Source organism: Caloenas nicobarica, chromosome 1, assembly GCF_036013445.1.
Source record: "Caloenas nicobarica isolate bCalNic1 chromosome 1, bCalNic1.hap1, whole genome shotgun sequence".
Lineage (NCBI taxonomy): Eukaryota > Metazoa > Chordata > Aves > Columbiformes > Columbidae > Caloenas > Caloenas nicobarica.
Genome location: NC_088245.1, coordinates 69,580,975 through 69,603,102, shown reverse-complemented (window position 1 = coordinate 69,603,102; position 22,128 = coordinate 69,580,975). Strand labels below are relative to the sequence as shown.

At 37.6% G+C, this 22,128-nt stretch overlaps 1 protein-coding gene across 3 annotated transcripts in view; it reads right to left on the bottom strand.

Annotated features, from left to right (window-relative positions):
* FGD4 (FYVE, RhoGEF and PH domain containing 4) overlaps positions 1-22,128 on the bottom strand; it is a 116,401-nt gene that overhangs the window by 9,034 nt on the left and 85,239 nt on the right. For all 3 annotated transcript variants that reach the window (XM_065629005.1, XM_065628996.1, XM_065629013.1), the window contains exons 5-14: positions 16,480-16,569; positions 14,283-14,428; positions 9,699-9,855; positions 8,413-8,551; positions 7,547-7,605; positions 6,926-7,072; positions 5,319-5,491; positions 2,449-2,479; positions 2,182-2,277; positions 1,639-1,764 (exon numbers count right to left, since the gene is read on the bottom strand). In XM_065629005.1, coding sequence (XP_065485077.1) covers positions 1,639-1,764; positions 2,182-2,277; positions 2,449-2,479; positions 5,319-5,491; positions 6,926-7,072; positions 7,547-7,605; positions 8,413-8,551; positions 9,699-9,855; positions 14,283-14,428; positions 16,480-16,569 — 1,164 coding nt within the window. The remainder of the gene's footprint in view (positions 1-1,638; positions 1,765-2,181; positions 2,278-2,448; positions 2,480-5,318; positions 5,492-6,925; positions 7,073-7,546; positions 7,606-8,412; positions 8,552-9,698; positions 9,856-14,282; positions 14,429-16,479; positions 16,570-22,128) is intronic.

The following is a 22,128-nucleotide window of genomic DNA, read 5'->3' as shown; positions in this document are numbered from 1 at the left end:
TGGAAGGAGATGTGAACTATAATAAAGGGAAGTACTTAGGAGTCTAAACAAAAGGGAGAAAAAAAAGGAAGCGTATGATCTTAAGATTAACGAAGGAGTTTTAAGACAGAATGATCTAGAAAAAAAAACAGATTACAAGTATATAATGAATAATTCAGAGCTTCTGAAAATGTCTCTAGTGTCTTGCAAAGCACAAAACCAGCATTATGAATGCAGTAAGTCTTCACACCACATGAAAACATTAGGAAGAAATCATGCAAGACAACCTGCAAGACAAATATTAAACCTGAGCTTGCACTACCATCTGCTGGAGAAAGGCATAGCTGCTGGACGGCAACTAAAGCACTCTCAAGTCATTCCACTACAGGGTGTTTCAAAAAGATGGATCTGATTACAAAGCAGTATATTTCACAATGGCAACGTGTTACAATTACACACAAATTTACAAACAATTCATTTGAAACACTATGTCCCGCCCTTTCAAGTGGTAAGTGTTTCATTCATGGGTGGTTCCTGGTTGCAGAGAGATACAGTGATTTCAAATTTTCAAATTTGGTCCATCTTTTTGATACATCCTGTATTTCATGGTTGCTTTTGAAGTGGCATATGTTACCGTAGCATTATACACGGAATGCAGCAGTAATACTCTCTTCCCCATCCCAGCCTTCTCTCCTTCCCTGATGCTGAACCCAGCTGGGAACAGCCTCAAGGTAACCCAAAGAAAAACTGCAGGGTTTCACAAGCTTCTTGGGATGAGAAGAGAGGAGATAGCAGAATGGTAAGCAGAGGCAGCCAGTGCTACCAGGGATAACGCTGGTTTATGTCAGCTTAATATGGTCTTAGAATCATAGAATAGAATGAATAATAGAATTATTTTTGTTGGTAGAGACATTCAAGATCATTAACCTAACACTGGCACTAAACCATGTCCCTAAGAACCTCATCTGCGTGTCTTTTAAACATTCCCAGGGATGGTGACTCCACCACTTGCCTGGGCAGCCCGTTCCAGCGCCTGAAGCACTTTCCTTGAAGATATTTTTCCTAATATCCAATCTAAACCTCCCCTGGCACAACTTGAAGCCATTTTCTCTTGCCCTATTGTTTGTTGCTTGGAGAAGAGACCAACACCCTCCATGCTACAACCTCCTTTCAGGTAGTTGCAGACAGTGATCAGGTCTCCCCTCAGCCTCCTTTTCTCCAGGCTGAACAGCCCCAGTTCCCTCAGCTGCTCCTCATCACACTTGTGCTCCAGACCCCTCACCAGCTTCATTGCCTTTCTCTGAACTCACTCCAGCACTTCAATGTCTTTCTTGTAGTGAGGGGAAGCTCTTGTAGTGAGTCTTGAAACTGTTGAGATCAGTGGAGGCCACTCAGAAATAAGCATGTTGTATATCCAGGGCCTTGGGACATTTTACACAAACACACATCTTCTACCACTCCAAATTACTTCCACATTTCCCATGCCAACTAAAGCAGACAGAGGAACCTTTGTGGTACGCTATACACAGCTTCTCCTTTCAGCCACAAGTGCAGCTACGAACTCTACAGCACAACAAGCAGCCCCCAGAAGTCAAGCAGATGCTCAGACCCATTCCCAAGCCCGCTCCCCAGCTACAGCACCTGAGGTTCTGCACTTACATGTCCACATGCTCGGCAGTGGTGCCGTCTCCTTGTCAGGGCATTAAAGGGCTCCTTGCATTTCATGCACATGGTTACTTCGTTGTCTCGTATCCACCTCGGTGCTCTCTTCCCAAGCTCAGCATTCTGCCAAAGGGCAGGGAAAGGATGGGAGAGGAAAAAAAAAAAAAAAAAGCCAGTATAAAAAGTTGTGCGGTACTTTAAATAGAGAAAATAGTTATCCTCTTCCTCTGCAAAGGAAATGGCAAAACACAGCTGAAAATGCATTTTGAAATCTATACAAGAAATAACAAAGAACCCAGTCAAAAAATCATTATGCATCACCGAAAGGGTACTCTGTTATACATTTCAAGAAAAAAAAAAGAGGCTTGTTTATAAGATTTGGCATCATAAAGAAAAACAACTACCAGCAAGATGACTGCTTTGTAATTCCTCTGCTATAAGAATGATAAACTTGAAAACAAAGTTTCTGCCAAGCTTTTTCCAGTTATTGAAGAACAACATGGGTACTAGGAAGGTTACAAAGGAATAGCAGCAACTTACAGAAACCTCAACAGGCATGTCTTCATATTCTTTAGCAATAGCATTTCTGAAAGTTTCATTCCTCTGCTGAAAAGCTTCTATGGTATTCTGAAGCGCCTAAGGAAACAGTGGAGAAATTCCTCAAAGATATTACATTTCTAATGGACTCTGCGTTCTGACCAACTATTAATTAGCTGAAGGAAGCTACAGCTAGAGAACATGAATATTACTTTTTTGATTGCTTCAGTGGAAAAGTGTTTATAAAATAAAGAATATAGATGAATTTACCTTTATCCATTCTTCCTTATCTTGTTCAGAACTAAAAGAAATATTTGACACATTAGTCCAAAACTAGTTCAGGAAACATTATCTTACTAACAAGAACTTCTTGCAAAAGCCAAGCTTCTAAAGTAATTCTCAGGAATTTAAACAACACTACTTGTTAACAGTCCAACTTAAAAAAACCCAAACAAAACAACAAAAACCCCACCCTAATGAACGAGCAAAACCCCCCACAAAAACAAAACAGAAAACAAAAGCTTGACTTCAGGCTTCACAAGTTTGCAACCACTAATCAGTGAATTCAAGTTGAAAGATAAATGTAAATGCATTTAAAAGTAGTAATAGTATTTGCATTGTTAGACTTTTCTTTCCTTTGAGAACAGGATAGGGAGAAAAAGAAGACAACACAAAGTTTAGGTACAGGTGTGTTTTTTCTTCTCTTATTTTATGCACTAGTAAGTTCACATACTAACACACCATTCTCCTGCATATCTCTTAAGTCTTACTCCCATCCCAACAAAAGTCATTTCCTTAATGCTTTTTTTGTTGTTGCTGCTGTTTAAACTTGTCTACAGTGTCAACAAGAGTATCCAATTAAACAAAAGGAAAAATGTGTTTTAATATTATAAACCAAACAACAGAAATTTCCCTGTTATGCATTAGAGCAGATACAGGTGACTGAACAGTAAGTACAGATGAATATAGAAACAAGACGGAGATGAGAGAGGAAGCATATTCAACTCTGGCCTTGTATGACAGCCTTGTTTTTAAAATATATCAGCAGGACTTAGACATTCCAATATTTGGAAAAGCATCTTATATCACAAGTAATAGCACTATTAGAAACTAGTGGCTCATACTAATAATGAAAACAGTTTGCCTGCAAATTTTTAGTCAGAAAAATGAGAATTAACACCACAGTGCATCTGGCTCTTCAGAAGTGTCCTCCTTGCATAATATACGAAAAAAACCTTCTGTAGCCACACAATATCAGCCATGCAAAATTTTATTTTTTTGTGGATTGCTCTGAGGATGTGAAAGAGAGCTTTTACAGCTTCTCAATAAAAATGGCTCCTCACATGTTGTTCTGCAGTATTAGCACAACTTTTAAGCAAGCAGAATCCTAAACAAGTGCTTCCCCTTCCCACTTACCATCTGCATATGAGGCAGAACAAGCCTGTCTAAAAAGCCAAAATAATTCTCTACCTGCTTACATGAAAAAACAAAAGCTGAACTGTTAAATTTTGTACCAGATCAGCAACCTTTCAAAGAAATAATCTACCAGCTGTTGAAAATGTACTCAAATAGTACTCTGAAAAATAAATAGAAGCCTACTAGTAAAGAAAAACCCAAGGGTAAACTAAACATTACAACACTGTTAATACAAGCTCATGAATTAAGGACATCAAGGTATAAGGTACATACAATACTCATATATTAACCGAGATTATTCTAATATAATTGAATACGATCTCATTTGGTACTTATTCCTTCACAATTTTGTACAGTCTTACTGCATTCTAAAAACGTTCACAAACCAAAACAAAACATGAAAACATGTTCTTCTCACACCTAAAATAATGCAATAAACTTTCAATTTCCAGTAATATGTAAAAGCTAACAAAATAAACTTACTTTGTTGTATCGTTTTTCTTCCAGGTAAACATACTTCACAAACAGTACAGCAAGATGCCATCTTTCACTACTGAAATGGGTATATGGCATAACAAGTTGCCAGATACTTAGCAAGACATCATACAGCAATTTACTGTAGATGTGACTGATAACCAAAAACATGCCCCAGAAGTCTTGCAGAACTTAGTGGAAAGCTTTTTTCCTGTCATTTTGAAAGTATATATTTAATTTTAAATTCAGTGATAGTGTAGGTAAACTTCTATATGCTCTTACCTTTCTATATTCACTGCTGTTACTCTCCTTAAATATTACAAGGTGGGGTTTTTTTCCATAAAGGAAAGTAGCTTGCAAGATAATTTGCTAGCAAGCTTTGGTTTGTCTCCAAATAGATGGTGTCAATGCAGAACTCTATCCACCATGGACATCCTCCTGCCTATTTAACCCTTGCCTCTCTGCAATGAAATCCTAACCGCTTAAGAATAGGACCTTTAAGCAGGTCCAAAAGCAGAGGTTGGAGCACTCTACTTTATTTGAAGTGAGGCAGCCTAGACAGGGAAGGTTTAGTCTCGGCAATGCAAAAAGCAGCAATGGAAAGCCAACCCAGCAAGAGAGGGATACAAGGAGTAATAAGAAAAGCAGAAAAGTCCCCGTCAGAAGAGTGCAATTGGAGGAAAAGGACCCAAGAACTAAAAAGAGAACTTGTCTTCTAGGGTGAGGTTAATACCTGGGACTGGAGGAAAACAAGTAGACTGGAAAAAGGCCGGAGGAACAGGGGAAAGCAGGTGCCCATCTACCACTGCAGAAGACTATGTTCTGTGGATGTGGAGAGTTTTGTTGTGCGGACGTGCCATGAGGTGAACAGACCCATTTGTACTAAGGTGGCTCAGGTACCAGAGGCAGCAGCACTGCCCGGAGATTAACACACTCAGTTTCCCAAAATACTTAAGGCAGAGAGATTGCCTTTGCATTGCTTAGATACGCTGCTTTCAATTTTCCAGCCAGCCCATTCACAGCTATCTTGGGTACTTCTGCAAAGCAAGGCAATGCACTATACATTGTAGATGCGTCTTCTACTCCAAGAGATCCTTGGACTGACAATTTATGATTTTTGGCAGCCTAGGCTATTTTCTATACACTGACATTGAGGTGAAGGCCATTGCATCTTTCTCCAAATCTACCAGTCTGCTCTTTTGTGTGTATATTTAATCCGCAAAAAAATCAGATACAAAGACTTTGCTTACCTGGCCTGCAACTCCAGTGTTCGCTCTTTTCCAGACACTTGAAAAGTGTGTGGATATTCTTCATTATGAGTTTCTATAATCTTCATGCCATCTATGCCAAGTCTGTTTCGAACTGAGAACTTTGATCCCACCAGGCTGAATTTGGGGACGCAGTAGAGCAACATATTGTTAAACTGAGAAAATAAACACACGGCTTTGCGTTAACAAAACCACAGATACAGAGATCTGAGACAAAATTGCACCGCCGGACCCAGTGAGTTTAAAAGCAGGTTCTTTCCTGATCAGCTGATATGTGAGAAGACCACAGCTCTCATGGAAGACAACTCAGTTTTTTTGTTTAGAAATAAGATTAAAGGACAGTTTCAGTGGACATGAGAATAATTGCTCTGTATATGCAGCAGTCTTCATAGCATTTATCAACTATACTCAGACTGGATATTTTATACCACTGTAAACCTTTCATTAGAAAAGCCTGTTCTTATGCTCCAAATCTGCAAAACCTACTGTGAACTACAAAATAAGAACTCTTTTTTTTCAGTGTATACATTTATATTTACCCTGTACCAAAAACATTTGGTTTTGTAGAAGTTATAACTAATGTTATTTGAAGACATTATTTGTCTTTTCTCCAAGATAAAAGAACATTTCTGTCTTAAAGTTTTTATTTACTGAAACCCTGAATACCACAGAGGGCAAAAAATTACATGAGTATGACAAAGATATATTCCTTCATTAAAGATCAGAACTTCCAATAATGTTTAAATGTCTAAAGCCCCAGCCTAGAAGCGCAGCTATTATATCTATAGTGTTTAATTTTCCTCACATTTTTTCACCTCACATTTTTCTCAAAATTAATTATTAAAAAGAGAAACTCACTTCAGTTAAATCCTATTTCATAGAAACCCTGTCTAGCCTGTTGCCTAGTCTGTATCACAGAAACAGCATATTTGAACTCATCACCTCTCGCAGGAAGTGCACATCATTTTAATCAGCTGTCTAGCCCCACTTGAGGTCTTACTATTCAACAGTTTCTGCTTTTGCATGAAGCACAGATAAGCAGGAGTTGTGCCTCAACCACCTGTTGCTGGTCTTTATTAACCAGAAGACATGCAATGCCAGAGGCCCATGAGCAAAAACGTGTTATCAGTTTTCAATGCATGGGAAGCAATGAACCAAAAACCTCTTCCAAGTGGGCTGTAAGGGAGCTTGGCTGTAGTTTGTTAGTTCTAAGACAGGACAGGGGCACCTGATAGGAGGATGACCTGCCGTGATAACAAGCTCCCACAGGAGCATGAGACTTACTGGGAACCCAACACACACAATCAGGTCTAAAATCCTAAGCCTTTGCATTTCAGTTTCATGAGAACATTGAAGTTCTCATGCTCTAGGATCTGCATTTGTAATCAGCAGCCACTTACTTGAAACTGAGTTGCTGGACATTGGTTCCATTTATTTAAAAAAATCTATTCTGTTCTAAATGGTGCTTTCCTGTGCTCTAATATCACTAGTGGAGAGGCACTGACATCAACTGGAAGAAGATTTCCCTCTCTCTTTGGTAGTTCAAGTCTAGAAAGGTACACAGCCACTTCTGTAGACACCGTACTTACTAGGAAAAGATACCGTTCTTGAGCAGATGTATTGCGAGCAGCAAGTTTAAGAATCTGTCCTTCTTTTATCAGTTCATTTGAAGGGTTCACAATGTCTTCCTCTTCTCCCAGCATCTCATAGATCTCTAACAATTTCTTTAGATTCTCCTTTACAGTGAAAATACAGTTATGAGACTTATTAATCAAAAGCACAGATCTTTAAAGCATGTTTAAATGAAGCGATGGGTGATTCTGCAATTCTAGAGAATGTTAGCTTTGAAAAACATGTATATACCTGGTATGTATGGTCAGACACACATAACGATTAACTTAGTTGATACAGTAACAAGTACTTCTAGAAATGTAATTTTAAAAATGCAGTTATACATATAGCCTGCATGATTTCTTGTCCAAAATACCTCACATACGTAATGAAGCACCTATCATGCCAGCCCAAGATGGTAGAGAAACAGTAACTACACTTTACAAACATTATCCTTCCACTGACAGAAAGAGATGAAACAGGAGTCCAGCATAGTGTCATCTGTTTTTTAGGGAAGATTTGCAATTCACAGTCCTAGCTTCACCAAATACTCAAATATAATATATTAAAAAATGAACAGGAAAATAAGAATCATTTACCATTTTTCTTATTGCACTATTAGAGTGACTTGCTGCAGTGGATATAATTTCCAGGGATTCTAGACAGAGGAAAAAGAAAAAAGTAAAACCAAAAAGCTGCATTTTTACATGTTTATATATTACATAGAAAAAAAATGAAATATTTAAAAATATTTCTGGCAAGTAATTTTGAACAATCCATGAAAGTATCTTGAACTGTTCTTGTGTAAATATAGAAAGGGATAAGACTAAAAATGGGTTGTTCTTCTTCCCTAACGGAGCTTAAAAATACAATATTGAGTCTAACTCCACTTTTTTACAAATAAGAGATGTATATTCCAAATGTGCCTAAAGCAAACTGAAATGCTGACCAAAGAAAGGAAAAAGTGGGGAGGAAGTGGGGGGGGAAAGGGGGGACCAAAGAATGGAAAAAAGGGGGGGACCAAAGAATGGAAAAAGGGGGGGACCAAAGAATGGAAAAAGGGGGGGACCAAAGAATGGAAAAAGGAGGGGGACCAAAGAAAGGAAAAAGGGGGGGGACCAAAGAAAGGAAAAAGGGAGGGGAAAGGAAGGGGGAAGAAAAACCACCACAAGCCCTGAACACCCACAAAGCAAACAAATCAAAATCTGTGCACTGTTCCGAAACTAAAGAAAAACTTACGTACTCCACGAGGAGAATACTAAAGGCTTTATAGTTTTTTAACTTCATCCGCTATTCAAACAGGTTTTGTTTTGTTTTTTTCAAAGAATCTTACGATACCACTGAAGGAACGCTATCATGTTCAGAGGGACTTTGCTTCTTCACTTTATTTTTCCTGAAAATGTCTTTATAGTATCCTCTTACAACTATCTTATTTCAGCTGTTTCAGTGACTAGAAGATATTTACTTTCAGCATCTTTCCGGTCTAGGGAATCCTGAGGCAATTTCCTTAGGTAGTCCTTTAGAAGCATCTCATAGCGTGGAATGCGTTGTACTGGTTCTAGCATATGATGTTGCAATGTCAAATTTCCACACACTTTTTCCTTCTAAAAAATTGTAAACATATTTCAATGTAGCAGGCAAAAATGTTATTAGGATATAGTAAAATAAAAGTTATGATTGATGCAACATAAATAACGTATTTTGAAACATGTATGACAGACCTTCTCAAGAAAATAGAACTACTTTAGCAAACCAAATAATTAGAAATTCTTTCCTAAAAACAATTGTAAAAACTTTCCTAAGTATCCGGTAGTAAGTATTCAATTCATAAATAAAAGTCCTACCCCGAAAAATCTCCCAAACTCCAGTGTATTTTAAATTTGGTTTGTAATAACTCAGACAAGAGAATTAGTACAGAATAAGAACAGTTTGTGAGCTTGTGTTAGAGAAAGTCACTTAAATGGGCTGCAAAGGCATATTTTACCTATCTGAGGAGGGAACGCTTTCCTTGAGTTTCATTTAAAATGTGAACCCGCTCAGCAGTGTTTTAAGATGCATATTCATTTCCATAATCTTAGATGTAATTAAAAGATTACATTAAAATACACATAGTTGTCTTCCCTGGTTTAGAAGCGCAAGACCCTGTAGAGCAGTAAAATTTAAGCAGAAAGACCTTATCCTATTTCCAGCTGCTCAGTCTGCCGTAGGAAGACACATACCTGCCAATTCACGGAGAAACCTACAGGGAGCACTCAAGGGTATAAAATGCACTTTTGAAGGGACGGATGCATTGCTTAACTACTAACTTTTCTTTACCTTTCGTGGCTCAGCATTTAGGATTACGCACTTACTTCCAAAGTGTAGTGCTGTGCTTAACAGCACCGGTGTGAACCAGCACAATACTTACGGATTCAGTGCAAGGATCTGTAGGTGCACTGAGAGGTCACTTTGTCCTAAAATAGTATTTGCTTTTAGTATCTACAACAAAATATAGTATTTTTTGGGCCTTCTTATGTTTTAACCTTTATACTTTGGTCATCTATTTTGCAGTGGAAAGTCTGGATTTGTGTGGGTACTTGTGCACATATGGAGAAGGAGAAGAAACAGAATATGATGTGGACAAAACCAAGAACCCTTAATTCTAAGGGGTTTGGTATTTTATTTTCTCTTTAATCCTTTTCTCACTCACAAACCTATGAATTTTTATATACACTTGTATTACTTGGAGGTCTACATTACTCTCCCCATTACCTGAATGTCTTGAATAATGAATTTGAATTGAGGTGACCGTTCAGTCCACGTTTTCACCAATTCCATTGCGTTATCAAAATTTTTCACATACTCTCCATACATCTTGAGGAAAGGAGCTAACTTTTGCAGAATATCTCCAATTCTGGGGGTGGTAGTCCTGCAAAGGAAGAGGGCGGAATCTCAGAGCAAACAGGAAAGAAAAAAAGTCACACAAGGTTATAAAATGGATTCAAGTGTTTAACAGAGAGTCCTTCTGTTTGGGACCGCCTCATAGAGAGTTCTAACATAACCATTAAAACTGACCAGAATTAACATAGAGTGTTTGTATCCTCCTGGATAATGTATAAGCATCACAGGTCATGTAGACCAGTAAAGAAAGAAAAGCTATCTATAATGAAAAACTTGCAAGGTTTTGTTTACAAAACATGGCCTAATTTATTTTATTTGCAGGTGCTTAAAACTACATTATCTTCTTTTGACGATACTTTACCCTCTCACCTGTAGTTTTGTTTGAGGACTAAATCCATACTGTACAGCTTTACTTCTGTGCCTCATATAAATAGATGTACTTACAACTTTTAAAAATAATTGTTTATCTAAGAAAACCTATGAAGTAGAGAGAATCCCTTGGATTTCAGTCTTCCGTGAGAACTTTCCCAATTACTAATAGCATCTTCCAGTAAAACAGAATAGTAGAGAAACATGATGGAGAGGCAGAGAGAAGCTGAACTCTTGATGCACACAATGAAAAGGGAATGGTACATATGCATCTCCAAGAACTACAACAGGAAACACGTCTCACATTTCATTTTCAAGGACAGAGTCAGAAATTCAGTACCTCTGGATTTCTGAAAGTCTGATATCAATGTTGTGGTAGTGGTTTAAAGCGAAATTCAGTACCTCTGGACTTCTGAAAGTCCGAAATTAATGTTGTAGAAGTGGTCTAAAGTGAAGCAATCTACTGCAATTACTTCAGCCGTCTACTCCAGCACACCACTTTTCCAAAAGAAAAGCTGTGCAGAGGAAAAAGTTATTTGAATAGTGAATATTACCAGGAGAGACAAAGGCTGGTCAGGCTCCTTCTGGGGAGTGCAGAAGGTACCTATATAAAACCTGGCAGAGGTCTGAGCTACTGCTGGGCCTGGCAACCAAAGAAGGGGACAAGATAGGCTGGGAAGTTGGTGTCTGAAATCATCATGGCTCTCCGCCCTTAATTAGCTTAATGTATTTGTTCAACCACTTTACATGCCAGCAGACACACTTCCAAAGGCAAGCTAGCAATTTAAAACAAAAACCCACTCCTTTGATTCACTGTATGCCATCTCCCTGGGTTGGAATTTTATTGCAATGTAGCAGCACAATTTTTAACTGAAAATAAAACACAAATCATGTCAATTCCAGCAGAATCAAAATAAATGTGAATATATTTCTAAAGATCACCAGGAAAAAAAAAAAAAGGCATTAAGGTTTTCTGGTAATTTTAACAGATAAGTCATTTTAAAATTTTACAATTAAAAAAACTTAAAGCAGAAAAGACCGTGGCAATCCTTTTAATCTAAAGAAACTGCCACCAAAATAAGTATACTTAGCTGTTTCACAACAGTTACTAGATCAACGTTAAAAGAAAATGTTAAAATTTTTATAAACCAAGAAATAGGTACAGTTTGCTATGCCTGCTCCTTGGATACCTATGGCTGCTCATTTACACAGAGCGCTGTGATTTCACTATCTCTGAAGATTCAAAAATTTCATAACTACTTTTCATGCAAGGCCCTCATATGTTCCAAGACTCTGAGGCTGTAAAAACACAAACCCATCATCATTTCAGGTAAGGAAGACAAGGTCCACATCGTACAAACAGCTCTGGAAGAATGGAAAGACAGGGAAGTCTCAGAAAGCAGAACCTTCTGTGAACAGTATCCTCCCTTGATGGACTTCTAAATACATATTAATCCATCTTGTATTCAAACACTACGCACCATGAGCCAAAATATTAAATTCTACTAAATGCCATCCGGTCCGGGACAGTTACTGTTCTCCTGGATAGACAGATCAGAAAGGGAGTCATTACTATGGACCCAAATCAGCACAGCATTATTGCCAGACAAAGACAGCATCGTTATGTGGGTCAGGAACTAGGACTTCTCATTGTAATGTAGGTACAGAAATACTTTGTATTTGACCATGATGGCATTCACATTTGCATTCTACAAACTCAAACATTAAATAGCTGACTTAAACATGATTTGTAACATCTCATTTAAAATTGTCGTGTCTGCAAGAAAACTCAGGAAAGGTCTGTAAAATCACAGCAAAACTGACTACAGAACAATTGCTTTCTCTTCCAATATACAAGCTAACAGGCATCCAACAAAACTGAAAGTTGCATTTTCCAAGCAAAACAAATAATGAGGTTAGCTCTGTAATTGCCATAGATTCTAGAACTTTGTGTTGAAAGAGTGAAATAATTTCTTCACCAACGCCACCCCTCAGAGGTTATCACACTCTATTCTCATACTCTTCCCCATGTTATCTGCTATTGGTCACCCCCAGGTACAAAAGGCAGAGTTAGTTAGATATTTTGTTTAACGTGGGAACACTGTTATGCTCTGTTACGTTCTTTTCATGGGAAATATATTGCAACAAGGCTGTTTCCAGTGTCTTCAAACCATATGTTGTAGAAGAGATTCGGCTCCAGCTGTTGCCCAACTCATTCAATTCAGACATTTTCATTTCCACCCAATATGCTTAGATTCACACTCTCCTTTTTCTAAGAAAGAAGAATCTGCTTCTGATCATCTATGCCAGTTGCAAGACTATATATTTTTACCTTAAGTTTTCAAAACAAACCACAACTCAGGAAAAGTGTCAAAGTTTTATCCAGTTCTTTTTCAATAGAAGGACATGAACCTACTGATAGAATATAAGTATTTTCTATGTCCAATTAAGGGAACGGCTGAGGAAAATGAACTCTCCATCTGGCAGAAGCTGTTGTGCCAGACATTTTCAGAGGCTGGTGATGGAGACAGAAAACTATCACAGATTTTTCTTTCAGGAATGATCAGAAATTGTTCCCTTCAACTGCACCCCTTCTTCTAACTCCTCCAAAAAGCATAATGTTTTAAGGACATTTAAACAGGTTGTCTCAGGTACAGCGCAGAGGTCATTTCCAAACAATGTGGGAAAGATAATATCCTTATGATGCAATTAGTTTTGCACTAAAAGTGAAAGCTCATCTGCAAAAGCACTTTTCAACCCTTGCAGCTATGTAATTATATACACATTAGTGTGCAAATTTGCAAGTACATAAGGTAGCACAACCCATCTTCCGTGCTCTATAAAGTTTCTAGCACAAAGCTTTAAGAGAACATCACAAATTTCATTTCAAATATATACAGCACTGACATAATGTAGTGTAAACTGCTTTTTAAACATCGTTGGATTAAGTCAAACTCCACCTCTCATCCAGGCATCTGTATTTCCTAACAGATTTTTTTCAACTGATCAGAAGAAAAAGGTGAATTTACCCTACACAGTCATTCTGCAAGGAACACAGGTTAAGGTATAAGCTTTGCTTCATCCCACGATGCTTAGGTTTTATTTACTTTCTTGCATTAGAGACTACACAGGGCTACCGCGTGTTTGTGCATATTAACTATTCTATTTTAAAGAAGCATTATTTTAAAGGGAAATCGTCTTGCAGAGTCAGGAGGTATACAGCTTGTTCTCGAAAGCACCACTGTGCGGTCTGAGATTTTTTCATACATGTCACAAGAATACACTATTTCTTATGTTTTTAGTGTGATTTTTTACAATTAAGGTGTTATATGAAAGTGTAACTGGAAATTATCTCTGAACAAACATTAGAATTCCTCACAATAAACCCCAGATAACATGGAATACAGCAATCAAACAGGTGCTGAGGTGAAGCAACTGAATGAAACCTTTTTTTTTTTTTTTTTAATGAGGTGTCCCCTTTTTCCAAGTAAGTTAGGGAAACAGAATGGTTTGGAACTTCTTTTTTCCCACAATTACATGAGAGACCAAAAATACATGGCTATATTTTAATATCTCCAGAATATTATACACCAAGGCAGGAGAAAGATACTGCAACAGTACAGAACATGATCATTAAATAGTATATTTACACCTCAGCTATCCTCCTTGCTTGCTGCAAACAGAGGTCCTATCCCACCTTATTACAGAAAGCAATAATATCAAAGGTTATCGCACTACAGGGGTAGCATAAAACACAGAAATTATTTATCTCAATTTAGTATTACGTGCAATGAATTCATCAGGTAGCAGAATATCAGTCCAAATTCAGTAAGGCATTTCATCGTGACTAATCTCACTGGCTTCAATGAGGCACATATCCCTTATTTTGAGCAAATGATGCAAGTCCTCTACTGAGTCAGATCCTGAAGAAGAGTGGAAGAGCAGATGTTCTCCTACCCACAGTACTTCCTGGGCCTGGAGCACTTAATTATGAAGGTACCTTCTTCCCTACCTCAACCCTGTGACAGAGTTTATACAGACATGGTTTTAGTAGTATAATATATTAACCAGTGAATTGCCTCTTACCATTCTTGCATTCTTTTCTCAAGTTCTGGAAGTAAGAATTTACTGTGGAAAGCATTTATTGATGAAATGTTAGAAAATATTTTGTTAATCACTTCAGCTGGAAATGAACCTCTGTTGGCTTCCTCAAGGAGTCTGGAATAGAATACCTGCAATACAGAAAAACAGCCCTAAACCTCTTAGCCCGTTATCTTTAACCAATGGAAGACCATGTGTCTAACTGAGACAAGATTAACATTTCAATAATATAGACAGGTAATGACAAACTCATTTATTGTCTTTCCCTCACCAGAAGTTAGAAGTTTGTCCTCCCCTCACACCCTACTTCTTCTTGGGAGCCAGGAAAGCGCTGCAGGTGGAGCAGGCATAAGGAAAGCCAAACCAAAGTATTGCCATTTTGGATGGACACCAAGCATCGTGTCTGTCTTAACAGCTAGATCATCTCAGCTTTCCCAGTCTTCCAGTCATTTTTTCCACTCTTGCTTTCTTTTCAATTAGCATGATGTCTGGTCACCATTAGCCCAACTGCTCTCTTTGTATGCTGTATCCCCTTATCCTTTTGAAATTAAAGTAGTTAGCGGACTATAAGCGGTCCCAACATATCACTTAAAGCACAAAAGGATCCCAGTTCTGAGTGAGCTTTCTGTAGCCTCTTTAAAAACATATATTCCTTTTTCATTAGCAGGGCTTTACCTGATTAGATGCAGCTACAAAATGCGTGCAGCTGTTAATATGCACATCACATAGAACAGTGCTTATGGTGCGCTACGGCCCCTCTACCTCCCTCTCCCACGCTTGAACAGGCTGCTTCTCCCTAGAAAGGGCTCCAGAAGTTTGGGAAAGAAGAGTCTGAAGACAGGAACTTGGGTAATCCCAAGTGAGACAGCAAAAAGTGTCTTAAAAAGGAAAAAAAAAGCCGCACACTTTCACCTGTACTTTAAAATATGCTCACTTGCTGCATTCCTGAGAAGACAGTTAATTTTGACCAGCTACTTTGAAGATTATAAAAGCTACATAACTATTTAACCAAGTTTGGAAACAGTCCCTTCCCAGTCCTCTGCTTTCCTCTCATTAGCAGCACTCAAGCAGCTGTGCTTGAAACTCATTTTTCAGAACTCTGTCCAGTTAATATTTAGAAAAACAGGCATAGGAGTAATGCACTTACGATCACATCAAGGAAAATAATTATACATTACTCATCAAAAACAAACTATGAAGTAAACATCTTCCTTTTTTATTTTTAAACTTCTCTACATCAAAGTGGTGTTGGTTTTTGTTTGTTTGGGGGGGCTGCAATACTTAGTCTTTTAAAACACGCATCATACCCATCCCAATGGGAGCCAGCTAGGTAAATCTACTTTTATGAGGAAAATTACTTATGTCCCCAAGCAGTCTGAACAATTATTATATGAATTGAGGCTTTTTACTTTTTCCTCAACTCTGTGTACAAGACTTATGCATTAGACCTGAGAAAATTAAACAGTGATATCTGAGAAAAACATCATGGAGTAAGGCAATGCATAGCTATAGGTATCCAGGCAAAATGGATGTAGGTGTTAAGTGAGAAAATAAGAAAGTCTTAAAAAGGAAAATACTCAAGAAATACACACTTTCACATTTAAGAAATACCAATTTGAGTCTACAGAGCAAAAGAATTAAAATCTTTCCTCGAAGAAGAGTAATTTTTGTTCACTTCAATAGGATTATTATAAACATATGGTGAGGAAAACAGGGCATATACAGTTTAGAATGGGCATCTTCCTAGGTTGGTTGGTACTAAAGTAAAATTCTGTTCAGGTGGCTCAAAGATTTAGTAATTTTCTAGTGGGCAGGAAATTCCGGTATTATAAAATTACACCCTTCTTGTCTGTGTCACCAGAAGCCAAGAAATAAGATTATCCATCCTCTTTGTTAGAAAGGCTACTAGAATAAGGTCTGCACTACTACTGCTTATGGTAACAGTTACACACACAATCTATTGCACGAATATCTACAAAATTCTATCACTTTTAAGAATCTAGTTTTTGTAAAACAGAAACACAGGCAAAGTTATGTGGAAAGAGCAAATGACTGATTGGAAAAGTCAGCAAAGTGAGGAAAAACATACCACCTCTTTTATGTAATTTATGTACACAGTTATGCATAGTCATTCAAGTGAATTCAAGGCAAGAAAATAAAAACAAATTCAAGGAAAAGGTACCCCATCGAGGAGGTCAAGTCGGCTAACATAGGCTTTTTCTGTTTGCAGAAGTTCACTGGCAATTTTGTGACGTTTCTGTTCATCTGTCTCCTGGAGGAAAATAAGAAGAGCTCTTAGGATACTGGAGGAAACATAACTGAATTCTCAAAAAAAAAAAAAAAAGTGAAAAGAGATATGATTACCTTACAGTCCAAAAAGCACCTGAAATCCAAACTTTGCATTTAGTAATAGACACCCCATTTTGAAAAATACAAACTTTCCAGCAGTTTAATCAACAAATACAAAAGTCAGAGGAGGATAAAAATCCAACTGCTTAGTAAAACTCAAAGCCTGAAACATTTAATATTTCTCAGTTTGTACAGGGATGTTTGCCAGAGGACCAACTCTTTCCTTAACAACATCCTGCTAATCGAGTACCACTGACCTTTCAGAGCTGGAAGAACTGATTTGCAGAATAAGAGGGAACAGATGGGATTAGTTGGTGTTCGCCCCCGCCCCCGTTTGAAAGCTACTTGAACTGCATGTTCTTTGCACAACAGAATTACTGAAAAATACCGTACAAAATGTTGTATAGTCATCAGTACACTCTCTGATGATTAACTGTTGACTGCAATTAGAGAACTTTAAAGATTTTCATACCAAAAAATTATTTTTTATTAAAATGTTCATTTTTGAATAAAACTTTCATTCAAATTTCAATATTAAACTAAATGCTAGAATACAAAATTATGAGTTGCTATGTGAAGTTACTTCAAAACAAACAACGAAAGCACAGCTTTCTGAAATATTAAAACATTAGGGAAATGCCTCATGCTCATAAGCATCACATACAACAAAATAACACTTCCATTATAAGATTTTTTTTCTTCCAGATTTAGTGCTAGCGCTGAAAAGTGTTCACATGTAACGTCATCTGAGTCTTTCCTAAGAAAATGACAGCCTTATCACAGTGCTTAGGGGAAACTGGTAATTTTCTAGACAAACCATAGAAAGTCTTAAAAAAAAAATAAAGGAGGAGAGCTTCAAAGAGTTATTTCTGATTTCAAACTGCACACTGCTTTCCACAAGAGCATGGTAAACATTTGCAAGTACATTTATAAAGATAGTTTAGAGAATACTGAATAGTAAAGTACAGTCTTTTCATTTAAAGGACTTCAGTGGCTTTTTTTCCCTTTTCAGTGTTCAATAAGTATTCAAAATTTGAACACATTTCAATTCTAATCTGCACTGTTAACAGCTACATTGCAAGCCTCCTCTCTAAATACAGGCTTTCAATAGTGACTTCAAAGCTGTTCATTAAATCTGTTTAAATCAGCATAGCAACCACAGTAACCTACAGAACAGCATTTTAAGTGCTGTCAAGAGACATTGCAGGGAGCTGGAGGATTAGCTATTACAGCTACAGCATGATGTTTAGTGCAGCCATTTACAAGGGATCTCTCATGTGAACTTGAGGCACAAAACCATGGAAGCTTCTGGTTCCTCGACAATTTTTTTTCTCCTCAAGACCCCATTTTCTCCATGAAGCACTGATATAGAACCAATCCACACTTTTCAGAAGAGAACATGAACTAATTAAGAGAGAGGAAAAAAACACACATAACAGACCCAAAAATATCACACAACATTCAGAAAAAGCATTTAATCCTCACCCTTAAATCAGGGCAAATCTCTCCTACTCTCCCACTGCACTCTGACCCCAGCTTTCCCATCCTCTCAGTGTCAATCTTGCACACCTTCCTAATTCTTGAACCTCAGACTCTACATCTATCACACTACCTGACTCAGGAATCTTCTACGTGGGGAAAAATAACTCATCTGCGCTGTGTATCTTTTAATCACAGTAGCCTGTTCTTATTTAAGCATAAGAATATCCACCTACAGGGTTAAACCAGTGCAAGAATAACACAAAACTGTATTGCTGCTTTTCTTTTAGGGAAGTCCTCAGCTTCCCACCTCACCATCTCAGTATTTGCCCACATGTGACATGAACTCCCAGCTGTATTTTCTGCTACTAGCTCCATCCTCCTCCCTATTCCTTTGCCCACTTCAGTGCTCCATCTAGTATCCCATCTAAAGAAAAGCACCTGGTTTCCACAAGGTGACTCCAGCTTCCTTCCTGGTGGGAACAACAGGTCACGGGGGCTATTCGCTAGTGGTGGATCCATCTCCCATGGCACTTTTCTCGATGGAAGTGTCAGCTACTTGGCCTGAGCGCGTGGGACAGACTGGGTCCAGACGCACAGGTGGATGCTTTGGATACCACATGGCAAGGCACATTTGGTGGAAAGACTCACCACTGCGCAGAGCCAGCGCTGCAGCTGGTGTACACGTGTGCATATACATATATATATATATATATATATGTTTCTTACTTTCAGGGGATTCATTTGCAGCCAACCCGGCTCTGTTGTGGGACACATCACACTGCACTGAACCTCTGCCCCCAGCTGCCCACCCACCCATCCCTCCTGGAAGCAGGCACGCAGGGACCAGTGAAGCCAAGAGCTCTGGGCAGGCAGACCCCCAAGAAAGGGCTCAGCTCCTGCAGACCCAAATGTGGCTATTCCAAGTAGGAGGGAGCAAATCTTACAATATAATTTAGAAATAAATCCTGAATAATGTTTTGTGACAGTAAGAATGACACAGAGCTATTTATTATTAGAGCCTTGAAAAATCTCAGAGACATAATGGAGGGAAATTCTTAAAAAACCACAAATAAACAAAACAAAAAACCAAAACAAACCAACCAACCAAAAAAACTTTAAAACCCATGGAAAACATGAAGATAGAACTCAGCTTCTGAGAGCTTCAATGCTTCCCCTAAAGAAATACTGTATCAAATCTGTAAAGAGCTACTGTATCAAAGCTAATCATTAACAGTAAAAAGGAATTTTAATTCTCTTTTAAGTCACAAGCCAAGCTTTCTTTTCACAGGATATAACCATAAATGCACATATCTCAAGTAGAATAATAAGATAATAGAAACGAGAGGTGTGGACACATTTTTTTCAGGAAAAGTTTCATATTTCCCTTCTATGATTTCTTTATGCTTTTAGTAATTCAGTATTTATATTGGGTTCCTTACCATTAACAAAAAGCACCAAGACAAAAAATTACTACAAGGTATACCTGGACACGAACTCTATCGCTTCAAGCACAACTTCAATGATTTCAGGGAACTTTTCAAACTTCTGTGACAATCCATAACACATGGCAACCCAACATATTAAAACAATCAGGAATGGTTAGTGTGATAAACAATGTTCACATTAGAGGCGTGGTATTTCCATGGATGATGAAACTACCAGAAGTGTGAGGTAACGTTATGTTCCTGATGTCTACTTCAAAGCAGAAAGCAGCCACATTAAAGATGTTTAGGCAGCTTATTCAAGCACTTAAGCAATTCAAAAGAATAAACGTCTGGTCTTTTTCAAATAAAAGGCAAAAGTTGAATTAGAAATAACTATTCTGTGGCTGCAACTGAACTGAATTCTTGGTTCTAATTGTCTTGCACAAAGTAAACTTTGAAAACTCCAAATTCAGAGAATTTTTAATTACATAAAGCTATAAGCATTTAAAATTTGACAAGGTGCCTAACTATTCCAAATATTATAACTTTTTATTTCCATGAAATAGTTAATATGCTAAACATGGCTATATAAACAAGAAACAACTTTATTGCTTAGCAAAGACAAGATATAAAGGTAACTTAGGTCACTTGTTACCATCATCTCTAATGACCCAAAAAAGATTTTTTTTTTTGTTGCATCATTTATTAACTGAGGTATTTAAAAATTAATAGTCTCAATCAGACCATACTTTCTGTTCTATCCAAACATTTGCCAAAAAGTTCATCAGTAAGGACTGCAAACTCCTATCTCTATATAGGATGCTTACGGTAAATATCTCACCTGGGCTTAGTTATGTATTCTTTAGTACAAAGCAACACATCCTCAGAATCATTACATTATTATGGATGCTTAAGAAATTAAAGAAAGTAATCTTTACCTAAATTGTTCTTGAACTCTCAAGTCAAGATGATGTATGGAAAATGCTGCTGAGAATATGAACTCTTTGCATCTGTGTTCATACTTCCTAAAATTGTTTTTCCATTGTCCTAAACTTGCAAAAATTACACTAATTTAAATGATACTTTACATAAAACTAAATCAAAATACAGCTATAACTTATTACCCAAACCAAACAGGAGTCATCTCCCATCAAGAAAACTATACCTACCAACTTAATAGTGATGCTGTATATGATTCAACCCTATGTAGTGTAGCCCTTGCCCCAACACAGACAGGGTAAGAGATGTAGAATAAGAAAAGATACCATCCAATCTATGTTGTGTTTGTTTGTTTGTAATGCTGGGTTTGGTCTAAAGGAACAGAGTGAGGTTTTCTTCTCTAAAACCATTCATGTCATAGCTGCTTCACGATCCAAAGCTTTCTTCCGTAAACATTGGCAATATAAATGTAAATTTCCATGAGAATTTAAGATTCCCTTCAATCTGTTGAGTCCTCAAGGTTTCTGAAATCAAGGAATGGTATAAATTTTGCAAGACATGCAATGAAAATCCTGAATGCTACCACTGCTTTCTGGCATACTAACTCCATGCAACGGTCCATTGCAGAAATGATGGGTGAGTTTCTTGCACAGCAACCGAGAAAAGCAGTAAAAATCCTGGTATCCCTAAAGGGGCAATTCTTCTCAGGAGAACTTACACATTTATATTGGGTGCTGAAGATACACAGCTTTGTTCACAAAATACTGTTGCTAAAGATGAACATAAAACTATAGAACCAGGAAGAAGCTGGTAGAACCTCTCACACATTGCAACAGTTAACATTTATTGCCAGAAAGTTAACTTAGCAAGGAAGTTTCACTCTATTTAAATCAAAACTCCTCCTTACATTCAGAAATGTATGATCTCCACCAGGTTTTGCATCTGAACACCAGAGCCCTCAATGTTGTCATTAAAAGGAGACATCAAGTAAGGACTTTAATAAAGATGCACAATGGATTCTTCTCCATTTGTGGCATGCATGCAGTCTATATCCTTGTTTCCTACCAGTCTCACAACAAATACTGAAGCATTTGTCTTCTTGTCTTCAGTTGGCTTTGGCAGCAGATTTCTCACAAGATGTTATTGAGGAAGTTAATTGATTGGGATGTTCTCGTACTATTCAGCCTCCACGTTTTAGGCAAACCAAATTTTATGACAGAAGGTGCTTCTGCTGCAAGGCAGGAAACTTATCACAAGTCAAAAAGACAATTTAAGTGAAATTTGTAGTTTGTGATGTTCAAACTAATACAGGAAATAAGGGAAATAAAGTATACTCTGCTCTGGTCATTTGGTGAAAATGTTCCTGAACACCACAAAATTTAGTAAGTTTTGTCTAAACTTTTCCAGAACCTGCCTGCATCTGACTTTAGTCACATCTACAGTGATAAGGAACAAAAAAATTAATGGCAAGAGCAACTTTATTTCAAAATAAGCTTTCTTTTCCAAGTCTAAAAAGCAATTTTTTTCTCTGGTTTTGCACCATTCCCCAATATAATTCACCCTTTCCAGCAGTGCACTTCGTTTATTTCTGCTGTACATGTATGCATTTACAATGCAACAGCACCACTTTCTTATCT